The sequence below is a fragment of the Glycine max genome, chromosome 20 (assembly GCF_000004515.6).
Source record: "Glycine max cultivar Williams 82 chromosome 20, Glycine_max_v4.0, whole genome shotgun sequence".
NCBI classification, from domain to species: Eukaryota; Viridiplantae; Streptophyta; class Magnoliopsida; order Fabales; family Fabaceae; genus Glycine; species Glycine max.
Genome location: NC_038256.2, coordinates 41,270,146 through 41,285,665, shown reverse-complemented (window position 1 = coordinate 41,285,665; position 15,520 = coordinate 41,270,146). Strand labels below are relative to the sequence as shown.

Genomic DNA, 15,520 nt, shown 5'->3' with positions numbered 1-15,520 from the left:
TTTTTTAAAAAAAATAATTTGCAAAACATTTTAAAAAAATTATAATCCTTACATACATATGGATTGCCGATTCGTACACACCACAATCCTTATGAACATACGGATTGCTAATTCATATGAACATACAGATTGTCGATCCGTATGAACATATGGATCGTTGATCGGTATGAACATGCAGATTACAATTTTTTTATTTTTTATTTAAAATCGAAAAATTATTTTTTTTTAATTTTTAATATATATTTAATGCACATGTAAATTTACATAATAAATTTTATGACAATTAATTTTATTATAATATATTTAATGCAGCAAAATTAATTGTCACAAAATTTACATATACAGTATACATTAAAAATTTTAATGTTATATATAACAATATTAATTATTTTATAACATAATTGATTTATTAATTCAATCGATTAGAATTTCGTGTTAATAACATCAAAATCACAAAATTCATACTTAAATTTGCCAAAAGTTATATTGGAAATCAGAAAACACATAGGGTGCAGAAGCAATTTGCCTAGTGCAACATGTGGGTATGGTGGATTAAATTTTCAATTTTATTTCTTCTAAACAACTTTACAATATTATTTTTATTTTATTTCTCATCTTTTCTCTTAAAACAAACAATATAACATATCGTTTTATTTTTAATCTAATTCTTCTTTTTCAAATTATCTTTCTTTGATTTTACTTTCATTGATTTTATTTTTCTCTTCAAAATCAAACACACCCAAAAGTAAAGACTCATACAATGTTTTCAAGCTTAAAAAATTGGCTCATACAATGCACAAACCAAACTGAAGCCTTGCATGCAGATTTCGTTGTATCATATCACGCCTGTTTTTTCGCAATCACGGCACATATTTGAGGGAGAACATTCATTTTTTACATCAAACTTTTCGTATAGGGAGCAAAATTTAATATTTTAATTAGCTGCATAGACGTAACTCTTTCATTCAATTCTTGTGAGTTTTTCTGTGCATATATGCATGTTGGCCTTATAAATATGCTCTTGAGCGTTTGCAGTAAACTTCCCTAATTCCAAAGAAGCTACTTTGGGCACGGTGACTAGGATTTGTAAGTTATTTCAATTCTTCGGTATAACCGGTTATAGTCATTTATTTGATTTTCCTTAATTTATATTTTTCTTATTATTATTATAATGTTATCATGTTAGTAATATGAGGCAATCTAAGTCCTATTTAAAGTGTATAATGAGACTCTACACGTTTGATTGCTTGGGCGTTTAATTAACATTTGGCTCCATTCATGATTATCAATTAGCATTCAAATATATTTATTATATGGTGTGATGTAGTTGATAAATAATTATGTTTTTTTTATAAATATGATTAAGAATTTGATTGTCTGATTCATATGTATAGAAGAACATATATAAGTTCGGAAATATTATATATGAGTATCTTAGATAAGTCTAGAATACCTTGGGCAGCGAAATAATTAGTATTCTGATCTCTATCCACATAATAATACAATATTGAATCGGTTTGGCTTTGTTCAATTCGTTATTCAATATCATCAAACTGATGCTATTAAGCCCCAACAAGTATCGAAAGGTTATTCAAATAACAAAAGAATGAGCGTTTATCAATAAATCAAATTTGAAAACATGAAGCAATGTTAGGATTGGGATAAAGTTTGATAACATATTAGAATTATAATTGAAAACAAACTGCTAATTCAACTCCTAAAATTAGTTGAATAGGTTAATTGCCTAAGTCGTGACAAATAACATTTTTTTGACATTATATTCTATTATGTAAAATCTTAGAATAATATTGTGAGGAAAATTCTAATGAATGTTCTTAGAGAAATAAAAATTATATTCAATAAAAATAGCACATTTATTATAATAAAATATAACATCAATTTTATTTTTTAATAATTAAAAATATTAAATGATTTTTTGTAACTATTAAATAAAATATTTTGAATGTTCTCCAATAAAGTATTTATTATAGTAATTTTGATATTTAGGCTAGCTATAACCTATAGCTTAGCCACTGAACCTGCACGAAAAAGAAAGAAAAAAGACATACAAACAAACACCCTATATATATAAATAGTTTAAGTTGATCACAAGGATTTGAGACACTTATTAGTGCAACCTTATCAGACTCCTAATTTATTTAGGATTTACATCCAGTAAAGGCAATCAAGAATTCGGTGTCAAAGTTATAATGTCATTTTTCTTCATGTATGGTTGTCCTACTGTGACTACAAGTGTTATCTAGCATAGTGGGCTTTATAATGTCATTTAGGGCTTTTTAATGCTTTATATTGAACTAAAATGCAAGTCCATACACAAAAGAGGCGGTGTTGTAATAATAATAATAATTAATTATTGAAATAAATTCCACTGAAAGGTAAACACCTTAGCCAATAGGTTTATGTATCCTCAGACAAAGGCCAAAAAAAACTTCGTCGGTTAATAACATAATTTATCTAGTCGTATTCGTTAACGGGTGAAAAATTAAACTTTCAGAGTGCATGCAAATGAATCGGGTAGTTTGATGGGGATCACATTATCTTGTAATAACATGTACAGCTGGAACCTGTTCTCTTAAAAAATGACCTTTCTTTTTCCCTATAAATATCTATGATAGAGAGCTTCAAAGCTTCAAGCCCATAATTATCTCTGTCTTATAAAACCTTTATTTTGCTTGTGATTCAAGAAAGCAGGTAATCAACTATGGCCATCACTAGAAGCACAGTGGTCTTGGCTATTCTCTGCTTCATCCTTATACGAGCTGAGGTAATTAAAGTGGTTCATTCATGATTTGTTTGTCAATATTTATCTAGTTCACAATGAGTTTTTCCTGTATTATTGGCCATTATATTATTCCCCATCCTTTTCATTTTTCTTATAAGAAAACATAATTTTGAGAAAAAATGAGGCAAATTAACCCCAATATAAGATGTACAAAGTTCGACAAATACTAATGTTTTGTTACAATAGCCTAATAAACAACACCCTATTCATGAGATAGAAATAAAAAAAGGCCCCTCATGTATCAAAGATAGATCACATGTTATAACAATCAAATGGCATTCCCGCTACACTTGATACATGCAAAAACCAAAAAACTCTAGAATCCTTGATAAATTGAAACATGTAGCCTGTGAAGCCTTCGAGACAAGCTCCGGTAAAATGCAAAGCAAAGAATGACACACCAAGTGATGAGTACGAGGATAGACGATATATCCAGCAATTGATATTTCCAAAAAAGAAACGTACCGTTGCTATGTATTAATAAGTTATAAATGATGGTACTGTGTGTCAACCCTTGCAAAATACAAATTTCCAAACCTTTGTTGTTTTGTCATCAACCCTTCCAAATAACTTTCTTGTATATTTACCTATGTTTAAAATTCATTACATGCAGCAGAAAAATTTTCATGTATACGGTTGTTATTTATGAAAAAGCCGTTAATTCAATGTTGTCTTATTTATTTTCTTTTTAATAATCTCCTACCTTTCTTCATCTTGCCGCGCTAGATAGAACTTTTGAACCTTTCGAGTACAATAGTCAGATTGCTGATAAAAGGAAAGCTTGCTAATTTTCTCTTTTCCATTGTTCGTAATTATGGAAAATTTTCAGTTTGGGATCTATGGTGCAGATCCACATATGGTTGCTGCCAATAAGATAGGTAAGGTAAGATTGAGAGTAATGTTTCACGGAATATTTTGAACACGGCCAAATTAGTTAAAAAAAATTAAATGAAAGCTGAAAATAAAATAATTAATATATTAAATTATAAGTATTTGATAAAATTAGTTATCGAACTAATTGAAAAATATAAAATAAAAATATAATAAAAATATGATTTATTTTAAAAAGATAATAATTTTTTTTATAAATATAATAAGAATAAAAGATATAAAAAATTAAAAAATAAAAATCATTTTAAATATTCAAATAGCATTTTAACGAAATCATCCTTATAGTGGCAATGTTTCTTTTGATCACTTATTGAACTACAGTTTTTCTTCGCAGTTGTCCTATGGTGACTACAATAGTGTTACCTATGGTGACAAATTAGAATTCAATGTCAAAGTTATGATGTCATTTTTCTTCGCAGTTGTCCTATGGTGACTACAAGTGTTACCTAGCATTGTGGGCGTTATATATTTAAGGGTTTTTATTGCTTTATTGATGAACTAAAATGCATGGAAGAAAGGTCGGTGTTGTAATAATTAATTATTAAAATAAATTCCACTAAACGTAAATACCTTATCCAATAGGTTTTTGTGTCCTCGGACAAAGGCAAACAAATATTTCAGGTAAATTAATACTAACATAATTTGTTGGGGATCACGTTTTCTTGCCACAGCTGTAACCTGTTCTCTGAACAATGACCTTTCTATTACCATATAAATAGTAGCGATGAGAGCTTCAAGGCTTCAGACCCACAATTATCTCTATCACTGTCTCTTCGTCTTAAAACCTTTGTTTTTCTTTGCCACTCAAGAAAGTAGGTAATTAACTATGGCCATCTCAAAAAGCACAGTGGTCGTAAAGTGATTCATTCATATTCTATATATGTTTTTTCATTGTTATGTTAATTCCTATATATGTTTTGTGATATCTATTTATCCCGTTCATGATGAGTTTTTCTTGGATTAATTTCCTCCATGCAACTTTTTCATTAATTTTTCTTATAACACAAAAATATTATTGAGAAATTATAAAGGAGGCAAAACCAGTATACTCTGTTTTGTTGGCACAACTTCTTATCAGCAAAACATCTTCATATTGAAAACCTTTGTTGTTTTGTCATCAACCCTTCCAAATATCTTTCTTGTGTTGGATACCTTATAAAAACTATTCCCGCTTGTAGTAGTTTTTTCCTCCGGCTAAATGTACAGGCAACGCTCCCTCCAGAATTTTTATGAAACACACACTATATATGATTAGAAATTTATGATATGAAATATAATAAGCACCTATACATGTAATTTCTTATAGTCTGGTACGTAACAGAACGTGACAACAGACAAATCTCAGCAGCCATTACTTTAAATGCAGTGATCAACCCTCCCATGACACGTTTCCAAAATCAACAACATTTTTCATAAGTCATGAAATCTTGAATTGTAATGATCAAAATCATTCAGGGAACAAATTTTTCATATGCCACATGAAATCTTGAATTATAATCTTGGTATGATTTTAATTTCCTGAAACGTTCTCCATGTATACTACTATTATTCATGCGAAAAAAAGCTATTAATTCAGTTTTGTCTTATTTATTTACTTTTTACACTCCTATCTTTCTCGACCTTGCCTAGCTAGACAGAACTTTTGAACCTTTCTACTATAGTATATAAAGATTGCTAATATATTCTCTTTTCCATTTTTCTTAATAATGGAACAAATTTCAGTTGGGGATCTATGGTGAAGATTTGCACATGGATGCTGCCAAGAACATAGGTAAGATTGAGAGTAATATTTTACATATTTTGAGCACTGTAATGTAGTTTAATTAGTTATTGATGATAACTAATTAAATTAATCCTACACTCAAGTACTAAAAAACAAATATTAATTTCTATGTAGCAGCAAAGTCATAGGTGATTCATCTTATTTATTAGATGGCCGGGCATAAATATAATGGAAGAGAATGAACGATAAACTATACTGTAAAAAAATATATTATGCAAATAAACTTTCCTATATGTTATATATAGATTGTAATGTTCTTTAATTTTCACTAATTGAACAACAATTTCATTCTCTTTCACAATCTTGCCAACTTGGGTGAATAATTATGCTTATGTATGAATTTAATTATATGGTGCAGACTGCGGTGGGAAGTGCAATTACAGGTGCAGCAAGACTAGCAGACACAAAATGTGCATAAGGGCATGCAATAGTTGCTGCAAGACGTGCAGCTGCGTGCCACCAGGCACTTCTGGGAACCGAGATATGTGCCCTTGCTATGCTAGCCTCACCACACATGGAGGAAAGCTCAAGTGCCCATGATGAGTCGATCACACATGCTTATAATAATTATGAAGCTGATCAGAGTCTAAGATTAGATACCTAATAGTATTTATCTCACCATATGCGTGCAGTCAAATTAATAAATGCAATATTATTTTGTCTCAACGTAACTACGTGGTAATATGGTCTGATCGAGGAATGAAGCACCGAGGGAAGAACATACATAGCACCAAACGAGCTGCTTAATTGGCTAGCAAAGTGGGAAAATGGATGATGACTAAGATCTGATATTGTTGCGGATAAATATATATATATATACATATATATATATATATATATATATATATATATATATATATATATATATATATATGATATTGTTTTTATGCTGCAATTTATTTAGTACGTACAAGTATGATGTATGATGTTAATTTGAGGCTTAATAATAATGCTAGTCAATGTTAGTATTAGTTTGCTTCTTTTTGCATAAAAAAATTTCCGCCATATATATATATATCAAATTGTACTTAATTAATATTTGATTATATATTGAGAAGGGCATTAACTTATACCATCGTGTTGCTAACATGCTAAAAAATTCATATAAAAAACCAGTTCAAATTTCAACCTAGCTAGTTTTATTTTGAATCTAGGATTTTGTCCTCATTAATCCTTTTTGCAACATCTATTCCCTAAACATTTACAATGCTGTTCCTTGCCTTTCTTTCAAAATAGTTCAAAGAGTTGCGATAATAATGGTTGAACTGATATCACCTAGAAATTTCAATGTATTAACTTTAATGAGTTAGAACGTTCTGATTAAATTGGTATTCAAGTATGTATAACTATATATATGAGCTAGAAATGGCGAGTTTTAGGAGTAGAGACTATCAATATAATATAATTTCATAACATGTTAATGCTTTTGAATATCATAATAACTAAAAACTAAAAAATTAAACAGTAAGAAAAAATAAAAAATGAGTATAAAACTTATTAGATATTCATGCCAATGGTATCTAATAAGTTCTAATTATACTTATTATTAGATTTAGAAATACATTTTTTAATACACTCTAAAAATATTGATGATGATACACTTTATTGAAAATAATAAAATTTTACTAATCTCACACCTGACCCTCCTCTAATTATATATTTAATTAGAAAGTTGTTCAAAAGATGGCCAAGGTTTCAAAGTTGTCTCTTTTGATAAGAAGTAATAAAGCAATCATTTGAATAATAAGAAGTAATAAAACAATTTTCTGAATAATAAGAATGATCTTTTGATTTCCTAAAAAAAGATGATGATCTTGATGAACCAAACTATATATTACAGGAATTGTTCAAAAATCTTTGACGTAAGATTGTAAAGAGTCTTCTAAAAAAAAGATTATAAAGAGTAAGCTTGATTAATTAATCTTTGAATGTATTATTAAGATTTAATTTGCGTGTACCAATAAATTATAAATCATTTTAATTATTTATTGTTATATATTAACAACAATAAGAAGAAGATTATATTTGATGGTTGGCGATTTTAATTAATAAAATATTTTTTTACACTTATCACTTGAATAAAGTGTAGAACTATTATTAATAAAATATTTTAAATCATATAAAGATTAATACCTATATTTCATATAAATAATTAAATCAAAACATAATAATTTAAATATTAGTTTGTTTAAAATATTTATATCTCTTTTAATTATAAAAAATATTAAATTACTTATTTGATCTCTATAATTTCATTTATTTTTTTAGTCTTTATAATTTACATTTTAATTATCGTTTAGTCCATATAATGTACAAGTATTTTTTTTCCTATAATATACATAAAACTACATAGACTAACAAAAATAAGAATCACTAAAAAAATTAATTTTAAAAATAAAGAAACTAAGAAAAAGTTAAAAAGTAAACTATAAAAACTAAAAAAATAATTTTCAAATTATAGAAATAAAAAAATAAAAAACATAGAAACTATAAAGTACAAATCAATAATTTAACTTATAAAAAATAAATAATTTTTAATCATAAAAAATAAAAAATAACTATATCATACAAATATTAAATATAAAAAAAAGTGCATTGTATCGTTTTTTTACAGCAGTGCATTGTATCAATAAATCATTGAAATATTTTATTAAAAAAATAATCATTTAAAATAAGGAAATCATATTTTACCGGTAACAAATATTTTTTAATACATTCAAACTTTTATTTTCTTACTATCATGAGAGTAAAGAATAAATCAGCCTTGAAAATTCGATCGAATTGATTTTGATTAGTTGTTCCTCTCTTCTCCTGAATCATATGCAGTGCAGATTTTGGTGTGAATTGGCGAATCCCCAAAATGGGTGACAGCAGAAAGAAGCACCGTCGTGTGCAAGACTCGCCGTCTTCCTCATCCTCTTCGTGCTCGGACTCCGACGACTCTTCGCGGCGGCGGCGGCGGAGGCGGCGCGAGAAGGAGATGCTCAGAAAGAGCGAGGAAAAGGAGGAGCGAAGGAGGAAGAAGAGAGACAGAGAGAGGAAAAAGAAGAAAAAGAGGCTCCACGATTCCGATGACTCCTGCTCTTCGGAGGAGGAAGACGAACAACCTAGTGTTCAGCCTGAAACTGTCATAACTGAAATGATGAAAGAGTTTCCAAATGTCGGCAACGATTTGAAGCAGGTTTCACTTTAATTGCTACTCTCACAATATGTCAATTCCATTGTTAGTGTTTTTCCGGTGACCACACTAGAGTTGTGTTTGAATTTGAAATGGGTTATTATTGCATGTTCTTAGGTCAATGAATATATATATATATATATATATATATATATATATGCATGCATGCTTGATTCATTTGATTCTTATTAGTCTTGTTGCTATTGTGTTTGAGTTTAGCTCTTGCAAATGATTGATGATGGGCAAGCTGTTGACATAAAGGGTATATCAGAAAAGTCTTTAGCGAAGCATTTGAAAAAGCTGTTCCTTTCGTTAAACCTTATGGAGAATGGAGATAGGGTTTTCTTACTGCATTCTAAAGCTCGCCCTACTTTGGATGTTGTTTTCCCTCTCATTCAATCCTATATGAATATGAATCCCATGAATGAGCAAGCTGATACTTCCGCACCAGTGCCTGAATCAAGTTCAGTTCCAATAGATACTGGAAATAAACAGATGGTGGATGACCATGCAACAGCAGCTCCAGAGGATCATTCTGTTGGTCCTAGAAGAAGGTGATGAGTGATAACTCTTTTTGTCATTTTGTTGATGTTTATTTTTTATTTTTCGAAATTATCGCTTACTTTATTGTGCAGGATGATTGGCCCTGCAATGCCATCAGTTGAATTACTTGCTGCTGCTGCAAAATTAACAGAGGCACAGACTGAGCTCAGGTACCACCCCATTTAAGTTCTTGTTGATTATGTTTCCTGGTTCAATTGAGTCAATTCACATCTGATGACAATGATGACATTTTGATGCCACTGTCTTTAGAGATGCCGAATTGGACGATGATACTGAACTATTTGTAGGACCTCCACCACCAGCTCTAGTTTCTGAAGCAGAATCAGCTAATGAAGCAGAGCGTTTTGAAGAGGTATTTAATTCCAATCGTTGTTAATCAGGATTATTTGTTGTTTCTTAAGCTATTAAAATAAAATAATCAGATTTGGTGATTGATGTATGGTATTCTACTTGTAAAATAAGATTTTATTTGGGGAACATGAGAAAGAACTTCAATTTTGTGGCATATGCTTTCTACTGTTTCCTTTGATTATTAGCCTCCTTAAGCTAAACTGAACAATCAGTCTTCTGAATTTGAAGAATCATTAACTGCTGCATTTGGGTTAATCTTTAATTGTCAGTTTTGTTATGGGATAAGATAGTTTGATTTCCTCTGGTCATGGAGTCTCTTGGGGAGTTCCAGTTGTTCATCTTTGGTGGAATTTTTTTGGGTGGTTGTGGTAGTTTGGCTCTTTGAAGATGGGAATCTTTATATTTTTTTATTTAATCCTTTTATTTTACAATTTGTCATTTGTGTTTTTGTAATTTCTATCTTTTCTTTTTGTAAATAGTTTCTTATCAGGGGGAAAAACTGTTCAATTCTCAGATTACATGTTAATTTATTACAGAAACAGATTTTGGATATTTATTTGTATTGAATGTGGAGGCACAAGTCATCAACTGTTTATTTCTCAGGTAACCAGGATCATGGAAGTTGAGGCAGACAGCCCATATGATGTTCTAGGAGTTAACCATAATATGTCCAGTGACAATATAAAGAAAAAGTATGTTCTTTATTTGCTTTTTTAAGTAATAATAGTTTCTGGTTAATTTTGTTTTTGAATTAATTATTTTAAAAACTGATTCAACTGTGTTGCCCCCACAGCAGAATTAGCTAAAGAAGCATCGCCTGAATGAATATTCAGTATTTTGCTGCCAACTGCTCCAAAGAAGTTATTAAGTTCTTTTGGAAATCTTCATGATCCAAAACATTGTATTATCATGTTACGAACAAAATGTAGACTACAACAGCCTGTTCTGAACTCAAAACATAATTTATCATGGTAAATAATATATTAAAGATGTGATGAGAAAGAACTGATTTTTTGTAACTTTTGAGGATGTACTCAAGGCATTCTAACTGAAAAGGAAAAGCTACTAAAATATTAAGTTTTGTATTCTATACAATAACAGAAAAGAAATCCAAACCTTATCCCATTATAATGACTACATATAATCAAGATTATTTGGTTGGCTAATGTTATCTTGACTAATTCCCCTTAGGTACTGGAAGATGTCACTATTGGTTCATCCAGATAAATGCTCTCATCCACAAGCTCACCAGGCTTTTATTAAGTTAAATAAAGGTTTCAAAGAGTTCCCAGGTCCCAAAAAGGGGGCCCTGCTAAGAGGGGGGTTTTTTTATGAAATTTTTGGGGGTTTTTGGGGAACATGTTGCAGTTTTTTTTTTTTTGGAAAAACCTTTTGTTTTTTAAACGGATACAGAAAAAAGGGGTACAAAGTTCTTTTTTCCAGAGTGGGATGTGATCCGGGGGGGGGGGGGGGGGGCTAAGAAATAGGAAATTGCATATATCTTGTCAATATTTACAAATATCTATATTTATCCTTTCCAATTCCTATTATTTAGGACTTACAATTTGAATTCTTTTTTAATTCTTAAAATATGTTTATCCATCAAATGCTTTGATGCGGGGGAGCTTATAAAATGAGTGTAGAAGAGAACTGACGAATTTTCAAATAATAAATTTCTGATATTCTTGATGCAATCCTAATTTATGGGCTAATTATGATTTGAAAAGAATTCAGTGAAGTTGGACAGCCTTAGGTATTTATCTATTTGACATTTTGGGTTTATTTTATTTAAAATTGATTTGGTTTGAGTTCAGAGCCTTATCTGTGATTTGAGTGAATTTATTTCCTCTGTTGGGATACAGCATTAGGAAAAGCATTTGTTTATTTTCATCTAAAACTGATAAGGGTGAACTCTTTTCACTTTAAGGACCCTAGATGTCAAAAATCATCAAGTGTTTTAAAAATTCATGTGCAAAGCAGAACTGTGATGTCAAAAATCATCAAGGTGTTAGGCAATTTCTTGCACTTGACCCGCATTATTACTTACATTCATGTTTTATGTTGCTAGTGAATAAGCAATATTGGTGGCAGATTATGTGGGTTTGGATTAACTTATTTTGGGAGGAAATGATTTCTTTTGGCAGCTTTTTGAGAGAGTTTTTGAAAAAAAGAGTGATTGTTTCCCCCTAAAAGAAGCTATAGAACAAACATGCACACAAGTGAGAGGAATAAGTGCTTTCACTTGAAACTTGGCAACTATATAAATCTGGACACTGGGTTTATTAATTTATTTCTCATATATTTCCTTTTACCTTTGGTTTTTCCCTATAGAATTTCTTCAATTAAAAATGTTGTTTTGTTTTGGCATGTATTTTTTTTTCAAAAGATTTTTTGGTCTCAAGTTTGTCATATGATAAATTAGATACTTCTCCAATATATTTGAATTTTTTTTTATCAGCAAGATGTTGTGTGCTTTTTGTAGAGGAAAGCAATGGATGAGAAAATCAAACTCAAGCAAGAACAAGAGCAATTTCAGGTACCTTGAACTTATTTGTCTGAATGTAATAGTAGTGATTGAAAATCCTAATATCTTCACATGACTGCAGGCTGAACTTAAAACCATGCGTGAGGCTGCACTGTGGAGAAGATCTCAAGGTGAGTTCCATATTGTAGAGCGTTCTTGTCAAGTTAGTTCAGGTCACTTTTCTGCATAACATGCTTAATATAACGAGTGATATGAACTTAACTTTAATAAGGGAAATAATTGGAAAGAGGATGGAAAAACTGAAAGGGTTATGTTGTGTTAAAGATACTTGTAGCACCAGTCCTGCAAGTAAAACATGAAAAGAAGGTTGTTGGAGTGGGTGTGGAGGAAATTAAGAGCAAAATGCAAATCTGTTCATTCAATTGGGGCTTAATGGTGGGCATTACATTTCCTGACATTCATAAAGCATATTACGATTTTTATGTAAACAAAAAAATGTATTAATATTTTGGTATTTAAAGGTTGTAATATATGAACTAAAGGCGAAAATTTTGATGGTTGTTTCAAGTAATACCTCATGTCCTAGTTTTACTTTACATAATGATTAGACTCATTTTGAAAGCCTTTTTTTTTATTATTGTTTTCTTCTTAATTCTAATGATCCACCCTTTTGCTGGGAAAAAGGTACTTTACTGTCATATGTCAATAAACCAACACAAAGTGTTAGTGCCAGATAATATGGTGATCGTCTTCTTAACTTGTGGTATTTGGAATGGCTTTAGTGGGATTTACTTTTGCTTCTTGCTGGTATTGAATAGTTGTCTTGTGACATTTGAGGTTGGAAAATTGGTCTGACATGAACAAACATGCCCCTCTTGGTTTCATTTGGGCATTTTCTCCTCTTGGAAAATTTTCAGTTTTACTTTTCTTTCTTGAAAGGAGAGAACGTACAGTTGGGTGCTATACTGCTATTACTTGTGAACTTTGTTATCTTATTGCTAGGAAATCTGTGGCAGGTATTTCCATGGAGGGTGATGAAGAGCTTCTGGCACAGACAGAGGTTAAAGTGGAACCAAAAAGGGATGAGTGGATGACAACACTACCTCCAGAAAGGAAAGTAAGTCCTGTCGATCATTTGATTCTATGCACTTGTGCAAACTACACCAAGTGCAGTAGGACATAGTTGAGAAACTTTAGCTTTATATATATGGTCTTGGATATATTTTGGTTGATTTTGTAATTTGTAGTTACCACTTACCAGTTAGAAGTTGTAAACTGGCTTTGGTTATGTTATATTGGGGCTTAGTGTTTATATATGTTTACTTTTCTTTATGGGTTGAGGTTTTTGGTAGTGGGATGTTTCTAAATCCTTGAAATGAATTTCTAAGCATTTTAAGGAACTGCGAAGCCCTTTTCTTTGGGTTATGTGATGCAGTTTCATCTTAAGTTGTAATGCCTAAACAATTTGGTCTGATGCTTAGGATCTCATATCTCCTTGGTCTTTAGATAATTTGTTCAAGTAAGTCTGGACACCTTTTTATGGGCATACATCTGAAGTAATTCTAGAAAGTAGAAACCACTAATCCATCCTTCTTTTTAAAATATTGAAACTACAAAACCACATTTTGTGAATGCTGCTTAGAATTCTAAAAGAATTTTGATTGGATTTTTTTATTAACTTTCCTTTCCTCTCGAATGAACCCTAATTTCTTGCATCCTATGTAGGCCTCAAGTCCTTAACATAGTCTCTGGTTCCTTGTTCAATTTCTGAGTGCTTTACTTTCCTACCCGAGGATAATTATCACAGCTCAACCATATCTAACATGTCTTGTAATTCTAAATCTACATTGGGACATATCATATCTACCTGGGGAGCCTTATGTTTTCTTTAATAACTGTTATATGCTTGATTTTCTGGTTGCTGTTAATAGATTTATTCAAACTCTGAATAGGAGGGAATTTTTGACCTGCAGAAAGTGTCCTATTGTTCAGACCCACACTGACTTTTTTTTTAAGTATAGTATAATTCTCATTATTAAAATCTGTTTTAATATTCTCTTAATTAGATTTGATTCTAATTTACAAAAATTGCTTGAGACTAAGTTATTTAATAAAGAAAGAATTCAGTTTTTCTGCTAAATAATACCCACTTATTTAATGTATTTGTGTTTCAGCCTGGTGGTATGACTATGCACTCGACCAAGTTTAGCCGGGGTCCAAAGGAAGGTAGAGGTGATACTAGTGTTTGGACAGACACCCCTTCGGACAGGGCCCAAAAAGCTAAGATGAAGTATGTATCCTCTTTCATTCTAGAATGCTTTGGTTGGCCAATTTCTCTTTCTTACAACCTGTATAGTCCACTCCTTGAAATCAGGAGCTTTATAGCCAAAATGATATTTACATGGCAGTTATTTGGAAGCATACAATGAAGCTACTGCACTAGCTTCAAATGAAGAGGATGAGAAAAGGGCTAGTGCGGATGCAGAATTGGTGGACAAATACAATAAAGCAAAACGGTCAAAAACATTGGTGCAGAAGTATCAAGAAGAGGCTGCTAGCAAATCCAAGAAAAAGTCCAAGGAAGTGAAGCAACAGCTAGAGAAGGAAGACTGGGTGGGTCAACATCCATGGAAGCCATGGGACCGTGAAAAGGATCTGACAGCTGGAAGGAAAACTGTTAATTTTGATTCAGAAAGCATGACTAAGAACTTATCTTCAAGGTTTTCTTCTGGAAACTTTCAGAGGAACTTCCTTTGATTTGATTTAGTTCGTGTTTCATATGCTAAGAGCCCTTTTGCCTGGACAACATCTGTTCGATGAGCTTCTTTGGGAAATTGAATTTTTCTTTTTCCTGATGGTTAGTTTCTGTCATTCCTCACGTGTATTATGTTGATTTTCTTTTCTTGATTAACTATATCATAGGCTAACTGATTCTCTTTTCTACGCATGGATGCAGTAGCCAGTAGGTGCTGAATACAAACATGTGCTTCAAATGCTACGAAGAATTATAATTATGCAATTGCATGACTGACAAATATTTTCTGAAGAAGTTTGTACAATAAATGGCCTAATTCTTATTTCCATAACATATAAAGATGCATATCTAATTATCTACCACCAAACATGTTTATCTGAAGTATTTATGTTTGTTGTACATGTGGTTATAACTTGTGAGAAATAGTGGACATAGTGGTTCATACGGTACGGCATCTGAGAATTGCTTTTATATATATATATATATAGCACTGTCATCTTCTTGAAAAGGTTCAATTACATTTTTCCCGTTTATTATAGTTGTACGTGAGTTCTTAATTTTATTGTTCAAATTTATTTTTTCTAACCATCCTAATAAAGCTATTTTTCTTCTATCAATTCGGAATAAGAATATTTTATGAACTCAATTTTTGGTACCGGAAGATAGCAAACAAAAGATCCCAAACACCGAGAATAAGTTGAATTTTTATT

At 30.9% G+C, this 15,520-nt stretch overlaps 2 protein-coding genes across 2 annotated transcripts; both read left to right on the top strand.

Annotated features, from left to right (window-relative positions):
* The first annotated feature begins 999 nt into the window (after positions 1-999).
* Positions 1,000-6,143, top strand: GASA37 (gibberellin-regulated protein 37). Its single transcript, XM_006606155.3, has 4 exons — positions 1,000-1,086; positions 2,706-2,785; positions 5,417-5,465; positions 5,836-6,143. Exons 2-4 carry the CDS (start codon positions 2,723-2,725, stop codon positions 6,015-6,017), a joined length of 294 nt encoding a protein of 97 aa, XP_006606218.1. The 5' UTR covers positions 1,000-1,086; positions 2,706-2,722; the 3' UTR covers positions 6,018-6,143.
* Positions 6,144-8,194: 2,051 nt separating this feature from the next.
* LOC100796738 (uncharacterized) lies at positions 8,195-15,259 on the top strand. The gene is made up of 12 exons (XM_014772967.2): positions 8,195-8,658; positions 8,875-9,209; positions 9,291-9,368; positions 9,469-9,571; positions 10,174-10,262; positions 10,762-10,876; positions 12,053-12,106; positions 12,177-12,225; positions 13,072-13,172; positions 14,230-14,345; positions 14,464-14,912; positions 15,012-15,259. Exons 1-11 carry the CDS (start codon positions 8,338-8,340, stop codon positions 14,810-14,812), a joined length of 1,710 nt encoding a protein of 569 aa, XP_014628453.1. The 5' UTR covers positions 8,195-8,337; the 3' UTR covers positions 14,813-14,912; positions 15,012-15,259.
* The last annotated feature ends 261 nt before the right edge of the window (positions 15,260-15,520 follow it).

Excerpts from the sequence above, each read along its gene's own strand:
- GASA37 (XM_006606155.3), top strand. The coding sequence starts at position 2,723 with ATGGCCATCACTAGAAGCACAGTGGTCTTGGCTATTCTCTGCTTCATC. Across the intron at positions 2,786-5,416 it reads TCATCCTTATACGAGCTGAG|TTGGGGATCTATGGTGAAGA; the intron begins GTAATTAAAGTG and ends AACAAATTTCAG. Across the intron at positions 5,466-5,835 it reads GGATGCTGCCAAGAACATAG|ACTGCGGTGGGAAGTGCAAT; the intron begins GTAAGATTGAGA and ends TATATGGTGCAG.
- LOC100796738 (XM_014772967.2), top strand. The coding sequence starts at position 8,338 with ATGGGTGACAGCAGAAAGAAGCACCGTCGTGTGCAAGACTCGCCGTCT. Across the intron at positions 10,877-12,052 it reads TCCCAGGTCCCAAAAAGGGG|AGGAAAGCAATGGATGAGAA; the intron begins GCCCTGCTAAGA and ends TGCTTTTTGTAG. Across the intron at positions 12,226-13,071 it reads ACTGTGGAGAAGATCTCAAG|GTATTTCCATGGAGGGTGAT; the intron begins GTGAGTTCCATA and ends AATCTGTGGCAG.